Below are 24580 nucleotides of genomic sequence, written 5' to 3'. Positions count from 1 at the left end.
GTAGTTCAAGGGAAGGGAGATAAGAGAACAGGAAGATTACTGGGTTGTTATTATTTACAGGAAAATAAGCAGGTTTGGGAGCATTTCCCAGAAGAGAGAATGTGCCTGGGAGAGAGGAGGATCCTGGAAGTAGACAAGCAAAGCTGCATAAACAACAGCCACTCACAGCTTTTCAGTATCCTCAGCCTCACTTTTCTATCTGGTGTGTAAATGTCCAACACCACCACACACTCACATGGTGCCAGCCTGGCTTGGATACCTGAAAAAGGGGTAAAGCAGCAAAGACAACCTGGTATCTAAAGAAAAATTACACAAGAGTTTGAATTTCGCTAACCTTGTCACCAAGTGCTGTTTGTTCAAACAGCACATTCCATATTTTCACTCCCATCAACCAATAATCAGGATTTTCATGTAGAACACAATCAAACCCTGTGTCTGCAAAAAGGTTTGCAAAACTTTAGAAGAAATAAAAATAATAAAGTAAAAATAATTCAGAAAGTGTGAATATAATAATGCTCAGCATAAAGATATAGAAAGGTAAAGTTTAAAAGTACATGGCTATGAATAGAAAATATGTAAAGATCTTTCAAGAGAAGATTTAGTGACTAGGAAGTCACTTAGAGCCCTACAGGGAATCTTTCAAATATGTCCCCAGTTACAGGATTTAATCTAAATGTTGGATTTCAGTTCTTAGCAGCAGTTTTAAGTAAAAAATTATCACCCTCCTAAGTGTTTGCACTTCTTGCCTCATGCACTCAGTCTTCTTGTAGAGCAGTTCTGGGAACATCAAGTGTTAAACAGAAAAGACAAAAGGATCATGTGCAGGTGCAATATCCCCAAAGCCCAGACCATCACAGGACACCCCCTCCCACCTGGTGACAGTGAGATGGCTGAGTAAGGCAATTCTGCTCTGCTATCACCTCTGCCTGAGCACTTGAGGAAAGCCTGACCAAGAGCAGTGCTCCAGCACCAGATGGCACTGTTACCTGAGGAAAACCACAGGAGAGCAGAGTTACAGGCACAGGAGAAGCTGGCTGAGAGCAGCAAGCAGCAAAGTGGACATCACTTTGCCTCTCCATCAGCCAGCACTGCTCACAGAGGCTGCTCAACACTCCTGCAGTAAAGCCTCACCCAAAATACAGATGAGAGGCAGCAACCCCCAGGAAAAACTGCTGTGAGAACCCAGCAGCTCCACAGAGCCCCAGTGCCTCAAGTGTGACAAGAGATGTCTGCTTCCAGCAGGACCTAAGGAATGGCTGCACGGACCCTGGAGAACATCTGACCATGCAGGTGACAGCAAAGGCTGTGCAGCTCTCCTGGCAGCATCTGAGAAGCTCTAAGGGAGATGAATTTCACTGCTAGAGAAAACTCCCCTGAGGAGCTCACATGGATGCTGACACACCCAGTGTGATAGGAAGAAGAGATCCCCATTTCAGTCTGGATTTCCAGGATTCCTAACAGCCCACTGTTTTAACTTTAAGCTGTGCTCCTCCTTGTGTTCAAAAACAGCCTGTCCAGCAGCTCTTTCATTTACCTGAAGCAAAAGAATTCTTTAAATTGCTGCCTTGGGAAGGAGATGGCAGTTAATATGCAACAGGTTTTCCAGGTTTTTGCTGGACCTGGATGGATGGGGATGCCATCTGAACAGCATCAGCAGCACAGAAATTAGTCACTGGCCACTCTGAGCTGCATTTGGGGCACATGCCAGATCTGGAGGAAAGAGTGAGGCTGCTTAGACCCCATCTGCCTTTCAGAGGACAAAGATGCTGTGAGGAGATCTGTGTGACTCTTGCTGGCCGACTCACTCCTGAGGCACAACAGTGTACCTCACCTTTCTACATCTTTGAGAGGAGAAGTAAAGAGTGTATCCATGAAAAATATTCCTTTGCTCCACATTCCTGAAGCAAAGCAGGGTGGGCTCTTTTGCTGAGCTAAACTGGACTCCGCTGGGTTGGTGGCAACTCTGTGCTAGGGCACAAACCATCCTCCTTTCCCCTTTGCAATCAGGTCAGCAATGTGCAGGAGAAACTCCTGATTAGCCCACAGCAAAAAATCCACCTTGCAAAAACTGCCAGGGAATAACAAAAGGGAAACACATCAACAGAAAATCACCGTGTCTGCTTTCCAGCTGGTTAGCTCATTTGCTGCTGCTGTGAATACAAACCAGCCATTTAAATTAGCTTCTAATTGTTCACAATTATTCCGACACAGCATAACCTGCAAGCAGGAAGACGTCAGGCAAGTAGGAGAGAAAGAATGGTTTCAGAAGCCTTGACAAGATTCACATATTCATGCCTTGCAAGTCTCACAGCCTTGCCTCTCTCACAGACCCCCCAGATGTACACTTAGCATTGCAGAGGAATGAGATAATCCACGGGTGTTCCTACACTTCAGGTTTCTACTCTTTCTTGCTCCCATTTTTGGACTGGTTCAAAAATTAAACCAATAATATTTTGGTCTACCCCAGTTGTTCACAGTCTCTGCACACACAGGCAGTTTGAGCAACACTATTTATAAAGCTGCTTAAAATTCTGGCCACAGCCAGAGCTCTTTGATAGGATGTCAGCCATGCGACACCCGAACGTAGGAGGTTGACACGGGATGGTTAGTGTAATACAGCCCACTCTCCTTTCCCTTTCTTTCACCCAGAGCCTCCACTGCCACCCTCACAGGAGTCCCTTCCCCCCACAATTACTGCCATTTTCTCTCCTAGGGAAGATATCAGTGTGTTATCCTTAAATCCCTAGCGCGCCTGTTTTAGTTTACATGTGAGACTCAATGCAAGTCCAGTCTGCAGGTCAAATTACTGCAGGGGGCTGAGTCCAGACATATCTTAAAGAAAAAAATTCCCTCACATTCAGACCTGTTTGGATCCAGAGCTAGAGCATTGCCACAGAGCTAAAATACTCAAATAGGTCTAAGAACTTCAGCAAATTTAATAAACTTGAGCAAGAATATTTTATCAAGTACAGAATCTCCTAGAGGAGACAAAATAACCCTGAAAAGCAATGTATAAATAGCTGTAGCTGAAAGCACAGCAAATGCTGTGTCATGCCACATTCCCAAGTCAATCCCAGGCAGTGAGTGCATGAAGCTGCCCAGCCTCCCTTGCACCTTCTCTGAGGTTCATGCCTGCTCTGGAATCACAGCATCCCCCTGGAGAAATACTGCTGGATGATCTCACACGCACAGCACACTCCCAAACCACACTGCAGTGCCTCAGTGCTGTTAGACAGGAGGAGCACTGCATGGACAGACAGAATGCCTGCAGCCCGAGGAGGGAATGCAGTGGATTCCAGAGGCAGATCAGGACCTGGCTGGCTCGGCTAAGAAATACAGGATGCTCAGGCTGGCCTCGGGGGCAGTTTCCACAGCCAGTGATTAAGAGCACTCTGGGGACACTCCAATTCAGCTGACAAGGAAACCAGTTGTGCTGTCTCCTCATGGGGCCACAGCCAGGGCAGAGGTCTGGGGTCACCCCTCTCCCTCCTGGCACAGAGCAAAGGCAAACACTGCTTTAGAGGCACAATAGCCAATGCTTGCTCCAAGGCAGAGCAAGCATTCAGCAAAGGCTTCCTGTTAAATAACACTCCTTCTGAGACAGCTGTATCCACAGTTAAGTCATACATTTCTTAAAAAAATAAACAATCAATGCCTTTACATTCAGCTGAAGCAACCTCTGGGATGCTAGAGAGAATGCACCCCAAATTCAGAGCCAGCGTGGGTACCCCGGGCATGCATTTGCTTGTGATAAACACCAAAGCCACTCCCCCAGCTCACACTGCAGAAGAGTGTGTGAATGCTACTGGGACAATGCAGCACAATTGCATCATTGCCCAAAAAACCTCAGCTGCATTTTCTATTCACTGAAAGAGTTCCAGTTATCCCCCACATACATAAATGCTGTATTGGCCATTACAAAAAGGAGGAACAGCCCCTACTGAACACATACACCAAGCTACAGAAGCCCAGATATTTAATGACTGGATTTCTGCAACTCCTGCACTGTGACATCCCTTTCTGTGAGGGGTGGATCCACCACCTGCACAATAGCTGGAGGAAGACCAAAACATCTCCCAGCCACAGCAGGTTTAATTCACTGCCTTCTGTTTATACACTCCATAATACAAAAGCAACCAACCTTCAATTCCTTTCAAAAAATCTGAGAAAAATCTCAGCAAGAACTGGTGACAGTTATGATACAATAGAGACAGAAATATTAAAGCCCTGCAGAGTTTGACTTAATGCCCCTGGAGCAAAGCCTTGTTTCTCCCCCCTTGCACAGGTAAGTCCACTGGACTGACTTTTTCTTCCTTCCCATCTCAGCCAGGGCACAAAGCTTTCAACATCATATTTAAAACTCATCAATGTCATCATAACAACACTCCTGTACCATTTTGCCTTCAGGTGTTTTCTTGGCTGACTTCAAAACCATTTACTGTAAGCTCTCCAGATTCTGCCAGCAGCCTGAGACAACAGAGCATTTACCCAGCACAACATCCACATGGAAACACCACTCTCCTCTCCACACTACTCTGCAGGTTCAGTTATTCAGCAGCATATTTGATGTGGCAATAATTCAAGTTTATAGCTCGGGGAATCTTCTTTTCTCCCCATCTCCTCTTTAGGAACTAAGCAAGCAAGCAGCACACCCAGAGATGCCTCACAGAACTCACCCAGCCCCTGGTGTCAGTAAACACTCACAGCAGTGGCACAGGAACCACAGGAGCAATCAAGCCAGATGTTCCCTGGTTTTGTACAGTGTACACACAGTTCCCATTCTAAACCTGCTCAAAGGTAGATTATTAAGGTCTCCTCTACACATCTTTTCAGGCAAAATCCTTTCTATGTGCATTAATCCTTGCCAGTGTTGTTTTCCTCTGGATGTAACATACAGACAGCCACAAAATTCTTGTAGGAATACATCTTTATGCTCCTCTGCTCTGCACAGGCTCTACAGCCCAACAGCTACAGAGCAATCACAAATTACTGGGAAAAATGTCTCCCAGGATACTCAAATCCAGTTTTCAAGGAAGCCTTATGTGTTTAGGAGACCCAGCATCTGAAGAGTCCCCAGGGGAGTAACATACTTCTAGACCAACCAGGAAGCTGTGAAATATTCCATTTTTAACAAGAGGAGTGTTTCTGAGAGACCTGGAACTGCCCCTTCACTAAAAACATTTCTGAAAGGTCACCTCTTACAGGCAAGCAAGGTGAGATTGATTGTTAGCAGAACTCACCTCAGAGCTGACTATTTCCCCATAAATGTCAAAGACTAAAGGCACAGGCTTTTCCAAACTGGAGTTTAAAACTGTTTTAAGGGATGCTTTGCTGCATCTTTCACCTTGCATATAGATCAGGAAGCTGCTCCTAGCAGGAAAATTTCTTTAGTGTCTTCATGGCCCAATGTCACAAACATCACGCAGTAACATCACCTGTAAGGTATTTCAGTGCAGAGCTGGTTAGAGAAGATGCTAAAACATGATTGGAGATGTCAAAATTGACTTGGAAACTGTCAAATGTTTCACATTCACAAAGTGCATTTGTACCTACTGTCCTTCCCACCCCTCCTTCAGATGTGCCAGCTCAGCATAATGCCTGAGATGAGCCAAGGTCCTTCACCTAAAGCACCTTTCCTGCCTCTGAGGACTCTCTCAGCTGTAACCCAACTGGATGTAAGCAGCTCTACTGAGATGCCCTTAAGGAGTAAGTGCTCACTCCAGACAGCACAGGCAAAAAGCACCAAACGCCTGTTTGCCCAAAGTCAGCAGCTCTGCCACATGGCCATGCAGTGAGAGGCTGTTTTATCCCCTCTAAAAAAAGCATCCAGAGCATCTTTCAGAGCAGAGAGGTACCAGGTCCTAGCACAGATGCAATACAGAGTCTTGCACCGTACCTAACAGCAAATATCTTGACCAAGAAGAAAAAATGCTAAGGATAAAAGATAAAGCTAATCCATTACAAAGCCACTGATCCTTGTCCTGGCAGTGGCTTGACTCTAAGTGCATGCTTTGTACATCTAGATGCCTCTGCATCTACACATCAAACAATAAAAAACAGTCTGGTGAACAACTAATCAATAGTCTCCTCTGCAAAATAAATTTTACCTTCTTAAGCCAAGCCTGTTACCCTTGACAGCAAGTCCCATATTTCCTGGAACTGTAATTCACTTGATGCCTACTTCCTAAAATTACCTTTTTTTGAGGATATATTGCTATGTGCATATACAGCAGATAAGTGGGTATTTTGCTTTAACACCAGATTGTTATGTGCTGTACATACAAAACAAGTTCTTTGCTTTAATGACTTCAGCTCTAAGAGAGGGATTTCAGCTCATCACAACCCCAGTGAAACACTGAGCCATAAACACAGGTAGAGCAGATTTGCAAACACTATAAAAACACCCTTGCAAGATAACTGAGAGGGCTCTGCTCCCCTGAGAGCTGGAAGAGTGCTCTGCCTCTTCTGAAAAATGGAGATTAACTGCTTTTATCTGCCTTTACCTAGCACTGACAAAATGCCTCAGCGAGGACTGTTCTGAACAGCCTTGAAACAGGGACAAAGCTGCAGGAAAGGAATGACTGGACAGCAGATTTCAGAGTTGCTGAAGTCACATGGCATGAACTGAACAGCATCAGCACAACAGTAAGCAGAACTGCTCTGAGGTGCTGAGCCCCAGCCATGTTCTGGGAAGGATCCATGGGTTGCTAAGCCTTAGGCTGCATTATATGGCCTGTCATTCCTAATTAAACACACAAACTAAGTTGCTCCTTAAAACTGCCCCTGCTCATTAATTGCCACTGTACACTGCTCAGATGTGGCAGGCTCCTGAGCAGGAGATGGAACTCCCAGCAGCAATTCCAGGCAAGTCACACGAGGCACTGCCAGAACACTCCTATGCTTACAGCAGTGATTTTTACTTTAAAAGGTTGCTCAGCTTTGCAGGCATATGCAAGGTACTGTGCCATGAGGCACTGAAATGCAGCAGCACTGGGGTTGAACAATGGCACCTATGAAAAACCAGGTGCACAGTTACACTGGGGACAATTACACACCAAGAAAATGGCACTTCTCCCTGCAAGGGTGAACACTCTGCATATACTCAAGTGTCTACCCATGTACTCAAGATACTGTCAAGATGAAAAAGTATGTTGAGTATACAGAAAAAAAAACCACAAAAGGGACACTTTTTCTAGGAATATGAAATGACCCACAAAATACAGAAAGCACATAATGCAACAGAATCTTTACTGAGAAGTCCTCAACCATGAACATCTGCATAACAACCACCAGCCTGAGGCTTGCTGCTGACAGGCATTCCTCATCTTCCTGTCAGAAGTTTTTTGGGGATACATTCCCTACCAGGTGTGCATTAGGTGGTCCCCTGCATGTTACAACACATACCTTTGCAACAGAGTCAAGCAGTGACCAGAGCACCTCCTCCTCCCCACACAGACTCTTCATTCCTGCACTGGGATTCATCTCTCATCACCCCAGAGCTCCTGTGTGGCTCCCACTGCCATGGATGCACTGTTACCTTTATCCCATCTGACACTCGCCAGGGCCTCACACCTCACTGCTCCTCTCCACCCTGGCCTCGGGCTCTCACACCACAGAACCATGATCTGGACAGGAAAACATGGCACACAGGAGGATCAACTGCTCAGGATGCCAACACTAAACCCTCAAGGATTTTAAGTGCCATGTCATTCAGTAAGGCTGAAGCTACTGTTTAATTAGACTTGCTTAATGAGTCATATTAAATAGCATATATATAACACCAGGTTTTCTATTTGTTCAAGGACCTCATGGATTATTGTGGTGAAATGCTGCCACTACAATGGAGTAGCTTTTCATTTTATATACTTAACCATGACCTACATTCCTTTGCTCAGAGGATCCCCATCTCCAGAGGGAATGTGCCTCTAATCAGCTCCAGCATTTTTTCAGGGTTCAGCAGGGATGGATGGAGAGGCCTTATGTCTCTTCAGATAACACAGCTCACAGAAGCTCCACAAGAGAGTGGTAAAAAGCCACCAGATTCAAATAATTTCAAATAATGGCAGGCAGTACCTGCAACCTGGTTTGATGGGCACCCTTTGCTCCAGAGACCACTGGGATGGATGAACACCAAAGCCTCCACATGCCCCCAGTGAGCCTGGCCAGCTGCTTTACCTTGTTGGACAAGAGCTTGTCTCCTGGAGAAATTGCAGTCAAGATCAGATTTGAGGAGGAAGACAAATTCAGGAGGCAGCTTTGGGGCACTCCACAAGCTCAACCCTTTTCTCCACAGAAAAGAAGCCTGTGAGCCATTAGTGCAGACAACAAAGAAAAGCAGACTCATGGGCTGCATTAAAATAAAAAAAAATAAAATTAAAAGCAACAACTCACATGTAAGGATTATACCTAACTCTTGTGTCCAAAAAGTTACAGGAAATTTAAACTGCTATCAAGATCCAGCCTCTGCTAATGCAGAGCTAGCAAAAATCAGTTCCCCACAACACACACACCCAGCTCACCCTAAGAAAGTCCCCAAGAAACCAAAAATGAAACATGGAAAGTTCAAAAGAGAAATTAAAAGAGAATTGTGTAAAAAGAATTTAAAAAGAGAAAAGTAAAGCTGCTCTGGGGCAGCACACCCAGGGAGCCAGACCCATCCATCAGAGCTGCAGCCTGAGCTGCTCAGAGCTTCCCCATGGCACACCAGGGACATGGACACAGTCTGTCAGCAGGGCATCAGGGACAGCAGCTCACACTGAGGCCATCAGAATGCAAGAGGAACTGAGAAAAGGCAGAAAAAGCACTGACAGAACAACACATCTCACTGCCACAGCCTTTGGAAAACACACATTTGAGCAGTGCATTCTCCCCATTGGAATTTGTTTCAGATATGTTTTTCAATCCCATATTAATTTCAGACATTCAAAAACCCAACAAGCTGAATCTCATCATTTTTACAAGCTGAACCTCATCATTTTCCTGCCCTCTCCATCACCAGCACAAGTCCCTGGTCCCTCTGAAGGCTGCAGAGCAGGATACGCCCAGTGCTGCAAAGCTCAACACCACTGACAGCAGTAAAAATAACTCCTGCTTTGGTACACACCAAGCAGTTCAGAGCAGCAGATGCACACAGAATGTGCATACAATAAGCTGTCACAAAACAACAAGGATTATGGTGCACAGAAATAGGTCTCAGATTTAAACAGATATGAGATCACCAGGGGGCGGGGTAAGAAAATCACAGATGAAGAAAACCCCACGATTTTTCCTCTGGTTTGTGTCACTCCAAACAGAACAAACTAAGGAGAGATCAGGCTTAAAGTTCCTTGTAATTGGAAGGAAACAAGCATATCCTCTCCTTTTTCATGGTATAAACTCCTTCCTTTTTTCAGGCAGCTCTTCTGAGATGCTGGCTGGGAAATGTCAGTGAAAAGAACTTTGCAGTAAGGCAGTGGTCAGGCAGGCCTGGCAGCCAGAGCACATCCAAACCCAGGCTCCCCAAGGCAGGACAGACCTGATCCTCCCTCTGCAGCAGGACCCAGCACCACAGACACCATTTCTATGACATCCACCCCCTCACTGCAGCACCAGCATTTCTCAGGCTCCTGGTGCTGTTCAGCATCTCATCTACTCAAACTTCTACATCCCTGGGAGAAATGAAACAGATCTCCCAAACCCAGCTGTGTGCAAGCAGGCACCCTCACTCTGTACAGCATACATGCTGCTTCAGCCCCAAATTCAGAGCTCTTTACAGCTTTCAGTCTGGGCAGCAGACCAGGCTGAGATAGAGGGTAAGACAAAAATAGGAATTACTAAAAATCACTTATACAGAGGGGTGGTGCACTCTTGCCCATCAGTGCTTGAGGCTGCCACCACAGCCGTGCTCCAGATCCTTTTCAGGACCACATTGTCACCACAATGCCAATACCCACAGGCTCTTCACTAAAATCCTCCTTGACAGTCAAAAGCAGGGCAACAGGGATAACTTCCATGGGCTTTGGGTGTCCAGGTTCTCCAGATGGGTGCTCAGAAGCCTGAGTGTTAAAGCATTGAAGTGTCACACACCTTTTGAAATGGAACAGCCTGAAGATCTGATGTCTGCTTTAAAATCAAAGCCTGTAATTCGAAAGTCCCAAATCTATTTCATCTAGCAAAGATGTTATCCATAAAGTAGCTTTAAAAAAAAGACTTCAATGAAGTTTAAAAAGAAGCTGCTGCTCTCATCTCAAGACCAAGTGATGACTGGTAAGTTCATCTTGAAAAATGATTGTAATAATGGCAATTTGCAATCAAATCCTACTTTTCTTCTACCACATGTACCCATCTCAGACCCTTCCACAAAGTTCAAGAAACACTCCAGGGCTGAATGGATGGATCAAGACAAACTAATTTTCCTCTTGCAGAACCCATCAGTGTCAGAAGTACAGTCCCACAAAACACTGCAGAGACAGCATGTGACAGATGAATATTCCATTGGGAGAGTCACCATGGCTCATTCCTTCAGAGGACTATTATAAAAACAGAACTGTGAAGATACTTAACAATCCACCAAAAAGCAGACTGCCAGATGTTACCAACTGTCTGGGCACCCAAACAACACTTCTTTTCATAACAATGGAGAGAAAATAACCCCTTGTGATGTGCAGAAAAGTAGGGAACTGAAAAAGTATAGAGTTTCTTGAAAAAAAATCCCTACGGTGGCAGAATAGGGTGGGATAAAACCAAGACAAACCTTACAGTGTAACATTTTAACAACAGCAGCTTTTGTGAATGGAGCACTGAGATGATTCAAGGAAGTATTAGAGTTTCAAAACACTTCAAGAGTAGCTGTGATCGATATCTATCTCACCATTACAACATCTCTTGGCAGAGACACTGCACGTTTCAATACACCCAGCAAAGACAATGCCTCTCTTGGCTCAGACACACACTCAACGTGTCACTCAGATTTCATCCAAGTGACATTTCAGTAGCACCTGCCCCCAGTGAAAACAGCTATTTATAGCAAGGTGGGTGTTGAGAAGGGTGATTTCTCCCATCACTTGAGGCCTGGGTGTAAATCACAGACTGCATGCTGTCATTCCTGATTAAAAGCTCTTCCTGGTCTCTAATGAAGATTTGCCACTTTGCTAAATCACACTGGAGCTGCAAGTGGCAGGTGCCTGGTTTTCTTGAAAGCAGAAGATAAACTCAAAGGCTCTGTTTGGATGAGACTAAGCTTAAGCAGCTGCACTAGGTATGCACACAGCACATCCTCACCTTGCAATGTTCCTCCCAGAGCCTCATTTCCATGAGAACAGAAGAAACATCCTTTGTTTTACTCTTCTTCAGAACACAGACAATCCTGCTTCATTTTATACACCCTAAAGCAATTTGGGGGGGGGGGGGGAAGGGGGAATGTTATTTTAGCTCACGTGCTAGAAAAAGGAAAACCAGCAGGAAAACCTAAAAGCTCAGCTCAACATCACTCCTCAATTCAGATGCAACACTCCCAGGCTAGAAGGTCATAATTAACCAGTTAAGCATTTTGAGAGTATCTAGGGATCTTTTTCTGATGAAACTGGAAAATTGAGAGAGCAAATGGATGCCCTGCCAGACAGGGTAGGGACCACTCTCAAGAGCAATGAACATGCTATTGCCCTGAATAACTTAATTGTCAGAGAACAATGAAAATAGCAAAGATAAGAGATGTGAAGACAAAGGGTCTTTGTGTCTCTCCAGGTGTGGAGAGAAAACTAAACCTAATAAAAGGGAGGAATACTTCAGGAGCTCTGAAGCAGCCAAATGGTATCAAAATCAAAGAAAGAGTTCTGAAAAAACAACCTGCTACAACAACAAACTTTTGTGTACAGCAGCAGCAGCAGCACCTGATCCTCTTACAGCACAGCAGGAACCAGCTGAGCCAAGAGCCCAGGCAGCAAATATTAAAGAGCCCTTTTGAAGTGAACTTGGACACCCTGCCCAGAGAGGGTTCTCCAGGTCCTCACTGTGAAATGAGGCTTGCCAGCTGCTGCAGATTCTGGGTGATGGTACAGTATTCAGAGAACTGATGATGCATTGTTCTAAAGCACCATCCTATCTCTCATGTGCTACTAATTCTGTCTATTACCTTACTTATCTCTGCTTAGGGTGAGTTTATTGCTTCAGAGAAAAATTACAAAGCTTATAGTTGAAATATTGGAATTAACTTACCAATTATTTAATAGTGGTTTAGACTTTGCCATTATCCCTAGCAACAGTTTGCAACTTGATGTTTTTTCCACCACGCTCAATTGAATACACAGGTTGGACAATGATGCTCTGAATATCATTTTGTCTCTAATCCTTGATCTTTTGTTTTAAGGTTTTATTCAATCCTTGCCAGCCCTGCAGATCACAGGCAGGCAACCTGAACCGTTCTAAAGCTGGGCTAAGTTAGCAGCACTAACAAGAACAACTGGCATTTCATAAAAATTTGATTTCATAATTTCCAAAACAACTACCATGGACTCCTCAGCTCCTGGGGTGCTCAGTTTGCTGCCACTATCACAAATTCTTGCAGCATCAAAAAGCAGAAAGGAGACACACAGCAGAGTTCTAAGATTGCTTATAAATGCTTTTTTAGAATGGCTTGCTAGCCTAAACAGTACCAAGCAGCCACAAAGATCCCAGTTCTGGAAAAGAACTCTCCACCCTGAGTTTGCTGCCCTCAGCAGCACCAGAGCACAACACTCACTCAGAGACATGGGTACAGGAGCACAGAGATGGATTATGCCCTGCAAACACCACCTTGAAAGCTGATTTTTCAGTCCCTTCATTTCTCATCACAGCTCTCCTGACAGCAAGCACTTATCACTGCCAGATTAGAAGAGATTATCACAAGAGAAAGTTCAGGTTCTTTCAGACAGCAGGACAGTAAAGTGCACTCAATGGTTACTATCAGAGGTAGGGTGGGTGATGAGACCCCTCTACCCAACTGACCAAGGCCAAATGGTGCTTGTTAAATCAAATTAACAAACACTGCTTGTTAAATCCAACAGGCTGGGTTTCCAGCACTCTCAGTTTCCAATCTGGCACAACCACTAAAAGGTAAAAAAAAACCCCTTTTGCAGCTTCACTTTGGGAGCTCTCAGATAAGAGCATTTCCTCCAGAGCTGCCCTGCATGGCTGTACATATGCTAATCAGAGACTGCTGGAGCTCAAGAGAAAGCAACTGTGGGGCACTAACTAAAGAAACCAAAGCATCCCTGAGAGGGAGACCTGAGGTGTGAACACTCTGCTGGGTTTGCACCCAGTGCCAATTAAACAGCAGAGTACAGGAATTAGTGCAACACAAACACTCAGGCTGCATTCACTACACTAAAATAAGAGCAAATTCAAAGCACAATTATTTTAACCATTGTGCACAAGCAGATAGATTTCAAATGGTAGCCAATACCTGTGGATGGCAATTTGGTACTAAATTGTGTTACTGAGAATAGAAAAAAGAACATAGCACAATTAGGAGGGAGTCAGGAACTCAGCCTGGATTTCTTCCAAAGTTCAGAGTGTCAACACTGAAAAAAACCAGAAAGACTCTTCTAACTAAAGAGTTTACACATTCATTGAAGTGACCAGAGTAATCACCATATTGGTGATATTTATTTTCCATAAATTAAATTCTCTCTAGGTTCTACAACAGAACAAGAAACAGGAGAGCAGACCACACAATATTCCTGTGAAATGCAAAGAGTGCCTGGTGTGGGAATTGTTTTCATCTAACACTTGGGCTCAGGAAAGAAAAATTAGCAGCATTCAACAAGGGACTTGGGGCTGATCAGGGCAGGCAGAGTGAACTCTGATGAAGAAAGCCCAGTGTGAACTGGACTAAGTGTGGACAAGGGTTGCACAAATAGTGGGGAAAGAGCCTCTCTGGGAAGGAAGTTAGTGATGTACAGTCTGAGGGTGAAAAGGGAGAAAATAATTGTGCTTCAGCACATAATAGCACATTTCTAAAGACAGGCAGCTATTTAGGAGTTACATTTGCTTTTTGCTGGAGGAGATGGGTGTAAGCTGTTTGCATGTTTATGCTAGAAATTACAGCTTTTCTCATGCAGACTGACACAGGTTCCTAATGCAAGGAATCAAAGCAAAGGGCTAACTCTTTATAGAACTTTTCTGAGAGACAGAGCAGGCTGCTCCTGCAGTGATGCTCTCAGCAGCACCAGCCCAGGCTGCTCACAGGGAGTTCCTGGCCAGCACACATTTTGTTACAATAAAGTCACCCCATACTTTGCTTTATCATTACAAGGCAGATTCCATTTGTGAACCAAATGCCATTTTTCTCCATCATGTACCAGCACAATCCCCATCACCACACAAAACAAAACAGAGGAAGTTTCTGGCTCCAGAGTCAAAAGCACCAAAAAGCCGAATCAGCTGTGCAAGTCAGATGTTGTGGCTGAAATAGTCACTGAGTCAATGACACACTCTGGATCAGCTTGTCTAATTTAACACAAAGTGAGATCCCACAACATTGACATGAGGGTGATAAAAATATCAGTTAATGAATGAAGAAAGCCATCATGAGGTTTCTTCCTAAACTAAGCAGCCAGGAATGCTGGTGTTTCCTGTGCAGTGTCACCTTCCCTGCTGGGGCATTCCACAGGGTGCTCTCTGTTTTCTTGTATTTCAGGAATGTACAGAGATGCACAGTTGAGGAAGTTCTGTGATTATGTACTACTACAACAAGGAAGAGCTTCCTAAGCTCTTTAACATACACCTGAAATGTTGGCCAGACCACCTCTTACAGGAAGCAAATGAATCATCCACATCTGCAGACTTTAAGAAAAAACACAAAAGCAAGTTTTAAACAAAGGATGGAGATTCCTCCCTCTTCTCTGCTCCCACTTTCTGCTTTAAATTGAACTCATGGACAGTTCACTTAGACAAGGCTGTACCACAGCATGGGAAATCATAAAAACTTCAACCTGCAGCACAAGGACAGAGAAAAGATTTCTGACAGAAGTTCCATGCGCTAAGGACAAAACAAATCTGAAGAGGAGATTCATGATGTATCATTTCCAGCCAGTTATCCAACTGTGTAGTAACTCTAAATTTAGGAAATGTGCCTATTTTGTCTCAAGACTAATGTTGTTTCAAGGAACTTGGACTCAGAGGCTGAACAGAAGCATAAATATTACTTGCAATAGTCATGAGATTTGGATTCATTTGAATTTGATACTTAACACACATTCCAAGAGGGAAAGAACCCCAAATTTCATCTTCAAAAGCAGACAGAAGGGCAAAGCCAAAGGACAAGCAGGGCCTTGCTGGAAATGCCATCAACTCCCAACAAAAATATTAAGCAGTGCTCTGTGCACACTCACTCCAAATACTGAAAAGCAAAGATGTGAGGGCAGAGAGCAGAGGCAGCACTGGACTCTTGGGATGGGCAGAGCCCCTCACACTCTGACACCCCCAACCCCTGTCCATCAGCAGGAAAGCAGAACAGCCATTTTAGTGCCATGAGGATAAATAAAATACAAAGGCTCCTGGGCACTACTCAAGCTCCAACTGTTTCTGTATAGGTGCTGCCAACAATTTCACTGAGGACTGAGATCTAGGACCAGTTCTCTAACAACACATCTTGAGCCAAGAGGTCTGAAACACCCACTTGATTCTAGAAACACCACCATGAATTAACTTCAGAGTTAATCTTGGCTGTTCCTCACTGACTACACTTTTCATCCAGCCTTGCAAAACCCCCAGCTCACTAGATTTCCACCTAAACTAACTTTTAAAATACTGGGTTACTCAGTTTAGCTCCTCACATAAGTGAAACCAAATCAAACTTGAGTTACTCAGTGCCAAGTGGTGAGTTCCCAAGCATCCAATTTCACACACAGACCAAATAACCAATGTGTATTGTGGCTCTGCCTGAGAGTAATTTTCCCAGACAAATCTCTAGCTGTAACTACTCTGAGAAATGTCACAAAGTTTTTCCACTGAGCAGCCAGGTCATGCTGTTGAGCCCTGGAAATGGTCAAATAGAGAAAGCACAGAGCACACAGCAGGAAAACACCACCTGGCAGCACTAATGCTGCCTGCCTTACCCAGAGTCACCTAAGGGGAGAGATTTTGTCACCTTTCCAACACCCACTGCCACATCAGAGCCCAGGAAATGCTTTGAAGATGAAAAGTGCTACTTATTTGCTAAGTATCCTTTATCAGCAGAAAAGCAGCACCGTTTCTTACACCCAAATGTTTCATACATAAAGTTCTTTTATTTTCAAAGAAGTTCTATCCTTTCAAAAGTAGGTAAAAAATAAGTCATGATGGAACTAATTCCAGCTCACCCTATTAGTGTATTTTACTAAGCACAAGATTCATCATCCACTGACAAATGACAACTCTACCCAGTCACTTCCATAGGAATAAAGTACCAGAACTCCCAGCTCCAGGCTAAGAAAAATAGTTTAAAGCCTTAAGCTCCTCATCTTTCCAGCTGGTGATTAAATAGCCCTCTTCACTTGTCTGTCACCAAACCCCTCACAAGCAGAAAAGCTCAAGGTTTTACAGGCAGCACAAGAGCAAAGCACTGAGACCGTGTGTGATGTGTGCTGAATACAGAACCACACGGTACCACTGCTGCAGTTTCATTGTCCAAAACCAATCCTGCTTAATGGACCAAGGCTGTGGCTGTGCAGCTTCTCTTCAACTCAAGAGGCTGTAACCAGAGGCTGTGAAGTGATACCACTGCAAATGCAAGCTGAGCATGGTTTCCTTGTTCCTAATGTACTCCTGTGAATTTAATTTTTCCTGGCCTGGAAGCTACAGTGAGACACCAAGGGCTCCTGTCCTCTCCTGGCCTGCTCTGCTGCCAGTCCTTGGTGTCACCTCCTGCCCACAGCCTCCACACTGCCCATCCTTCACACACAGAGCAGCAGCACCAGCTGTTGAGGAAAGAAACAGAAGTCATGATTTTAAACACAATGGCAAAAGCATGGAAAAAAACAGCTCTGCAATCTCAAAGAAGCCTACCTACCTAGAGCATCCAACATACATCATCAGGGAGCTGGTTGTTCAAACTCTTTGAAAAACTGGACAGGTTATTTATGGTGTAGCTTGATGTGTCCCACTTTCAAGATCTCAGCATATGTGCACAAAAAGCATTTTCTATCTTGGCTTCCACCTTGTATACCCAAGTAACCTGTATGGCAGCAGCTAACACAGCAAGCAAACCCAAAAATCCACCAAAACTGCAGAGGCTCATTGAGATACTGGTCTAAGACACCACTTCCACACATTAACTATTCATTTGTTAAATTTTAGACCAGCAGGTCAGCAGATCCACACTCCTATCTCACAGCAGAGAAGCATCAATGCTATTTAGCTAAAGTCTTCCCAGTAACCTGAACTGAACTGCAGGTCCCTGCAGTCAGAGCTTCTCTGGTGCAACCTGCACCTGACTGATGGAGAGGGCTCAACAAAGCATAAAAGTGATGCCATGTCTTCAAAAAGCAATCCAAAACATGTACAGAGGCACAGATTTCTTAGCCTTCAAATCTGCCCACTCTCAACCCATGGTTTTGGCCTCGACCTGCAGGTCATCCTGTGAGAGGAAGAAATTCCATCTGCAGGTACTTATTGGATCTGCCTCTCCATTAAGTTGCTCAAAATCCTAATACAATTAAGGGCAGAAAACAAAGATAACATCACCTGTCCTTCCCCTTACCACTCCTGCACACACATACATCCAACACAGTAACCAAATCCACATCCAGCACCACCATATTAGATTCCATCTACATCACCCACAAAGATTTGAGCCCAGTAAATGTTCACAATTTCCTCTTGTGTTTCTTCCATGGCCTGGTCCAAGTGCTCCCAAACACAGGGCAGAAAGTACAGCAGACACATGACCAGCCCTTGCTTTTGGCCAGATGTGCAGTCAGACACATGGGAGGTAACAATAACCCTGAATGCACAGGAAGAGATGCTTTCTATCCAGAAATGTGTCTCCAACTGCACCAAGCTGGGCTGGGTGTACTTTGCACCACCACAGGCACAGGATCTTCTGAAATTCAGTCAGCACAGACCAGAAACACCATTAAAGCTAAAAAGACACCTGTCAACTTGAAACTCAGGCACATCTGAAAGTGCTGCAGCTATTACAGTAACCAGCAATCCCCAGCATCTTTACTGTCAAAACCACATGCTGTTCATAGTATTTTATGTTTTTAATCACTCCTAACAATCATTGCCCCTCAAAGTTTCCTGCTCCCTTCACAGAAACATTTAACATTCAGAAAGAAATAACCCTATCCCAGTTACAGAATATTGTCATTAAGAAAAACTCACTTTTGCTTCACTTCACAAAATCAAGTTAGCAGAATATTTTTGATTCAGACATAAATATGCACATTTCTATTGAGCAGCCTAAAAGCAAATGGAAGAAAGCCCAAACATTACCATGGAGCCTCCCTCCAGGTTTGTTTTTTTTTTCCCCTAGGAGTCAGCATTCTCATACTTTGTCACAGGTCTAAAGGTCTCAGGAATGGAACACATCAGCTAGATAAGGTAGAGCCTGAGCTGAGTTACAGGTCAAGTTCTCTGGAGAAATATGTAAAACGCAGAAGCTGAGCCATCATCTCACATCTCAGTTCCAGGAAAGTCAGGACTGCCAACCTCAAAAGGAAGCACAAGGATTTCAGCTCAAATGATCAGCTCCTGTGCTCAGGATGACCTAAACACAGGTCCCTTTGGGCAGAGACCCTGCACAAGGTGGGAGGTAACAGCAGAATGGAAAAAATGAGGCAGGGTTTTCCTAAGTAGCATTTGAAGGTGTCATCATCTTCTGAGCCTTTGAAATCCCCCAAGCAATTAAACAGTCAAAGGAGGAGAGGCTTTTAGCTTTCCAAACACCAATTATTTCCCACACAAACACACATGTTGAACATTAAAAATAATGCCTTTCCTCTGAAGAGAGGAGCTAAGGACAGCTGCCATAGGCAAGCAAGACCTTGTCCCAAAAACCATTTGTCAAAGCTGCTGCTATTTAACTTCAATAAAGAATCTTCAGCCAAAAAAGAAACTTTATAAAATTGCCTAAAGCCTCTTTTTTTTGCCAAAGTCTGCACTGGAGCTGCATCACATCAGCAAATAAATTTGTATGAGAAAGCTGCAGCAGAATGTCTCACCCACACAGGTATTTCAGAGCCTGTCACGGGCATCGATTGATTCCTTCTAAAGCTTTTAGTGCACATTAGTTTGTTTACTAGTTCTAAAAGCATTACTAATTTAGTTTGGGTTTTTTTTAAGCTACAGCAGCACACTGAAAGGGAGCACACCTTGGAAGAGAGCACATCAACACTGCTTGCTTGAGGACAGCCTTCACTCATTTTAAAAATAACACTCCTGTCTACATTTGGAATAATTATAATAAATGGCTTAGCTCAGATGGCCACTTTCAACTCCTGAATTACCAATTCACTCTGCACACAGCACACAGAGCAGTAACAATGTACAACATTTAGTACTCCTGAGACTTCCACACTGTGAATTGTGCCTGATTCCACTTTTGCAGTAAAATATTAATGATGATCCCCAAGTCTATATCACAAGAGCCAAACAAATCAAAGTAAAATGGGGAATTGACCCAAGGGTACCTAACCTTGCAATGGATACCCACAGGATGGAAAGGTCACACATTAATTGGTTCTATATTATGCAGAACCACAAAAATTCCAGTAAGCCTTTTCTCTTCTGTCTCTAACAGCTACAAACATCAGGTGGTTTCAAAGAACCCCCCTGGGAGAGTAACTGAAATGTCAGATGCAAGAAGAGGGTTAGATACAGCTTCCTCACGCAGTAAAACTCTCTGTTAATAGTTTATGGGCATGAGATTTGTGTGCTGCAACAAAACCAGAGTTTGGCTTTATGGCCAGCATTTCCTCACAGCCCCAAAAAGGATCCTGCTCTCCCCCTTCAATGTATCCACACTGCACCTCCAGATGGCCAACACCTCAGCAGGTTTGAAGATGGAAGATTTTTAAGGCTGTTTTCATACCTCAGTTGTAAATAAGTTGCAGAGTCACTAGGCAGGATTAACATCTGAAGGGCACATGCTGGTGGGCCAGGATCCCAGCAGTGAGAGATGGCTCTGAGTGGACAGAGGGAAAACACAGACCTGGAGGATCTTCAGAAACTCCTCCTGTGACCTTGTATTAGATCCATGACCCAATATCTGAGGTCAGGAAATTACAGGAGCAAAGGGTAGAAAAGAACAGAAGGTCTGTGTGGGAGAAGCAGAGCTGAATTCATGGAGAGCCTTTTGGAGATAACATCAGATAATTTCCAGATAATGAGTTTATCAGCCACCACCTTATGTCTGAGGAGTTTGAATCTGTTTCCAAAGCAAAGCTGAATGAGGGAAGAAAGTCATCTAAACTAAATCATAATCTGGACCTTACAAAAAAGGCTGTGAAAAACTTTTTTTAAAATTGCACCTGGACTCTTAGAGCAAACCTGGGGTCCTGCAATGGTCCCTGCACATCACCCAGCACTGCCAGGGTATCCCAGCATCATCCAAGCCCTCACTCCCAGAGGGAGGCACAGGGAGCTCGGGAGGCCTGGCTGCCTGAAGGCCTTCAGATAAGGTGCTGAAACACAACACCTGCACTTTCCATTTCGCCCAGCTGCACAAGCAGCTGATCTGCCCTGCCCAGGCTTTATGAAAATGAAAGGTCACAGAGAGCTCTGAGGCTTTCAGGGGAGAGGCAGGAGGAAGGGCAGCAGCATTTTAAATCCCCAGAACCTGACTAACACCTAGTATGTTCAAGCATTCCCATAAAGTTCCCAAAGGCAGCTCAAGTGTGCAGCAGGAATGCAGAATTACAGCAGAGAGATCCTGAAATTCAGCTGGGTCCCAAGAACTCCTGATAATTTATTTTAAAAAGTATCAGGTGTTCACAGCAATTCACAGTACTTCCAAACCTGCTTTCCAAATTACCTCCAGAGATATGGCTTTAACCACCCAGAGTTACTGCTCTGCAGATTTGTTGGGTCAGACAAGACATGGATGGCAAATGTATTTGCAAAGGGAAGCTTTCTCCTTCCAGGTCTGCTTAGGTTTTACAACACTCAGCAACAGTGATTTCCCAGTGTCTTAAACAGGTGATATGGCCATGGAGAGCAGGAAAGGAGCACTTGAAGCCAGAGAGAGAAATCCTGGCTCTTTTTATTCTCATCATTGTTATGCTGCTAATGACTATCAACAGGGGAACCAAAGGCAGGAATGTGCTCACATGCACAATTCTTGGAGGAGCTGGTGGGGCTTTGCACCACCTGCTAAGCTCTATCTCAAGAGAAAGTTTCTTTTACTGACTAATATCAGTAATTGTGTGCATTCTGCCACTTAAAAGATCTTCTGCCACTTGAAAGAGAAACAGCAAGTGTTGAACTTCCAGAAGCAACAGCAAAAATTACTGTCCAAGAAAAAACCCCAAACGGTCCAAGAAAAGACAGGAAAGCTCAAGGATTATTAATTAGGTACTTTTGACTTTTGCATTGCTTTTTGACCTTTGCACTGGAAGTCAAAGGTGCTGTTTCACTGGAGTCAAAATTTCCAACAGCTTTAATTCTCCCTTGGTTACAACACTCACTCTATCCAATACACACACCAGAATTCCCAGATCCTGAAGCACCTGACAAACAGGAGGCAGACAGACAGACAGACAGCCAGCCTTCTGTGTGGAATCAGGATCTGATTCACTAAATTGACACAGAAGCCCTGGCCCCAAGAGCACCTTCACCCTCTGCCCTTTTCAGATTTAAGGGAAATAAAAGAGTGCAGCAAGCATCCTCTGGAGCCCAGGGCTGAGCTGTCACCAGGACAGGTTAATGTTTTAGGGACATCAAACAAGACCTTAACAGCCAAAGATGTACCTGCAGGCAACAGCACCAAAAAGCCAACAAACCTTAGACCCAGGATAACCATAAAACGCCTATGGTTTGTGCCAGCAGGGACAATGACAAGCTTGTCAGGCTTACCTGGCTGGTTCTCACACATCAGTGGAACCCAAAAGAGGCTGGGTTAGCAGACAGCTAAAAAAACCCAATTATAACCACAAAATCATGATCAGTCCCACTGCATGTTTCCAGTGGTGTCAGGTTTGTTTTCAGCAACCCCAAACTGCAGTGCAGACTGTACACAATGCCTCTCCATTTGGTTAGTGGGCAGCTTTCCAGAAAAAAGAAAAAAATCAATACAAGTACACCTAAATTTCTCTAGCACTCAGGAAACTTCTCCCCAGGGTCCATTACCCGAGTGGTAAAGGCACCTACACCAGGGCAGCAGCACTAAAAGGGAAAACAGACAGACTGTTTATTTACATAAGTGTCTTTGATTTCTGATCCTCCTCAGCCCAGCTTTTTCTAACACTGCAATGGGTGCAGCTACCAAGTGACTGAAGTCAGAGCTAACACTTCTGGATTTAGGAACCCAACAGCACCAACTAAATCCGTGTTTACTCACCCAAATGGAAGTGGTTTTGTTTAGATGCTGAAAACCAAACTCAACTTGGGACAAATTTTTGCTGCAACAACACATGAAGATTTTACTGGAAGGTTGCAGTGATTGAATTATGGAGTTTTTCTAGAGAAAAAGAGGTGGGTTTCTTTTTAAGGTAGAAATACATAACATGGCAGTATCTTTTCAGAATACCTGTTTTCGTTTTCCTTATCTCCAAGCAGTCACGTGTCTAATGACACTACCACCTAAATTTAGCTCATTCTGGAGCACTGGCAATCCTAGCGATGCCTTTAAGACTGCAACACACCTTTCTTCCTCTCAGTCTCCCCTCTCTCCTGCAGGTGTGGGGCTGTTTCTGGGCCAGCAAAGCAGACGGCTCTCCAGAAGCCTCCTGCTTCCCAGTGCCAGCCCAGAGGAGCAGGGGGAGCCTGCAGGGACAGTGCAGGCACTCGTTCTGCTCAGTGCAACGCCCATCCCTGGCAGCCCCTTTGTGCTCTATCACAGTGCCCCCCTCGCCCGCTTTTGTCTCGGAACTGTCAGTCAGCCTGGGCTGAAACCCCAGGCCACACCAACTTTGGCAAGTGGGGATAATATTCCAAGACAGACCTACACCTTGTGGCTCGGCAGATATAATTAAGATGCCACAGATTTCCGTGCAACTCATTAGCAAGGGGTAAATGCTCACGTAAACAAGGGCAGATCCAAACCGTGTTTGTTTCCTGCTGGAATCTTTATCCAGGGGTGGTTTCCCGGCTCAGCTGCTGACTCCCCTAGAACAGGCGGTGACGACACTGCTCAATAAAGGCTGAGACACTGGCCTACAACTCCAGAAGTGAGAGCTGACTGGAAGTTCGCTCGAATCACCTTCACAGGCCCGCTTCTCCTTATACCAGCGAGCCCCAGCGCCTCACAGAGCAGCCGTGCTCTGCCATCAGCGCAAGGCAGCGGCAGCATCCACGCTGGGCTGCCAAGGGAGCGTGCTGAAGGGAAGGAACGGGATTTCACACCCGGAGAACACCGAACACCGTCCCCTTCCCCGCCCCGGCTGCTCGCCGCACGGGCGGCCGTCACGGGGGAAACGGGGCAGCAACCTCCGCCTCGGGAGCCTCCAACGCCCCGAGCCCGCAGCCCCGCAGGCCGTGCGGGCCCTGCCCCGGGAGGCCTCCAAGGCGGCGCCCCGGTCGCGCAACCGGCGGCAGCCCCCCGGGGAGGGCCCCGTGCCCGTGCAGGCCGCCCCCCGCCCCGGTTACCTTGGTCTCCTTGACGTGCTGCTTGATGCCCTCCGGGTACCACTGCACCCGCACGTAGCCCCGCCGCAGCGGGCTGGCGCGGCCATCCTCCCCGCCGGCCCCGGGGCCTCCCGACTCGGAGCCGCCCGAGCTGGCGGCGCCGCCGGCCGCGGCCCCGCGCCCGCCCTCCTCAGAGTCCTCCTCCGAGTCCTCGCCGTGGATGAGGCGCACTAGGCCGAAGCGCACGGAGCCGCGGTAGCGGCCCGACACCAGGTCGTGGGAGAACAGGAGGCGCTGGGAGCCGCCCGGCGGGGCGGAGAGGGGCAGCGCGGCGGGGGGAGCCGGGGGTGCCGGTGCCGGCGGTGCCGGTGCCCCCTCCTCGGGCTGTTCCGCCATGGCGCCGGTGAGCGGGAGCGCGCGGCCGGCAGGAGGGGGAGGGCAGGGGAGGGGCGGCAAGTAACGGCCCAGGGGCGGGGCCAGGGGAGGACACGCCCACAGCGAGCACAGGCCACGCCCACGGAGGGCGGGGCGGGACGGCGGGAGGGATCGGGGCGGGGCGGGGAGGGACCGGAACGGGGGCGGGGCGGGGCCAGGGGGGCTGCGCTGCGTTACCGGACCCGGGGCGGGGGGGCGGCACCGTCCGCTGATCGCCGGGAACGGGGGATTGCATCATCGCCCCCAGGGACGGGGGGCTGCATCCTCCTCTGACCCTCCGGGATGTGGGGCTGCTCTGCATCATCCCCAAGGATGGGGAGGATGGCATCGTCATCCCCCGGGATGGGGGCTGCGCTGCACCACTGGCCCCAGGAATGGGGGTCTGCATCCTCCTCTGACCCTCCGGGGTGTGGGGCTGCTCTGC

General features: G+C 46.0%; 1 protein-coding gene across 1 annotated transcript in view; it reads right to left on the bottom strand.

Annotated features, from left to right (window-relative positions):
- The window catches only part of UBE2O (ubiquitin conjugating enzyme E2 O), a 62230-nt gene extending 38113 nt beyond the window's left edge, over positions 1–24117 (bottom strand). Inside the window, exon 1 of the mRNA XM_059485661.1 lies at positions 23743–24117. Within this exon, the coding sequence (XP_059341644.1) occupies positions 23743–24117 (375 nt within the window). The remainder of the gene's footprint in view (positions 1–23742) is intronic.
- Between the last annotated feature and the right edge of the window lie 463 nt (positions 24118–24580).

Source organism: Ammospiza nelsoni, chromosome 19 (assembly GCF_027579445.1).
Source record: "Ammospiza nelsoni isolate bAmmNel1 chromosome 19, bAmmNel1.pri, whole genome shotgun sequence".
Lineage (NCBI taxonomy): Eukaryota > Metazoa > Chordata > Aves > Passeriformes > Passerellidae > Ammospiza > Ammospiza nelsoni.
Note: the sequence above shows the minus strand (reverse complement) of the source record. Positions and strands in the feature narration are given on the sequence as shown.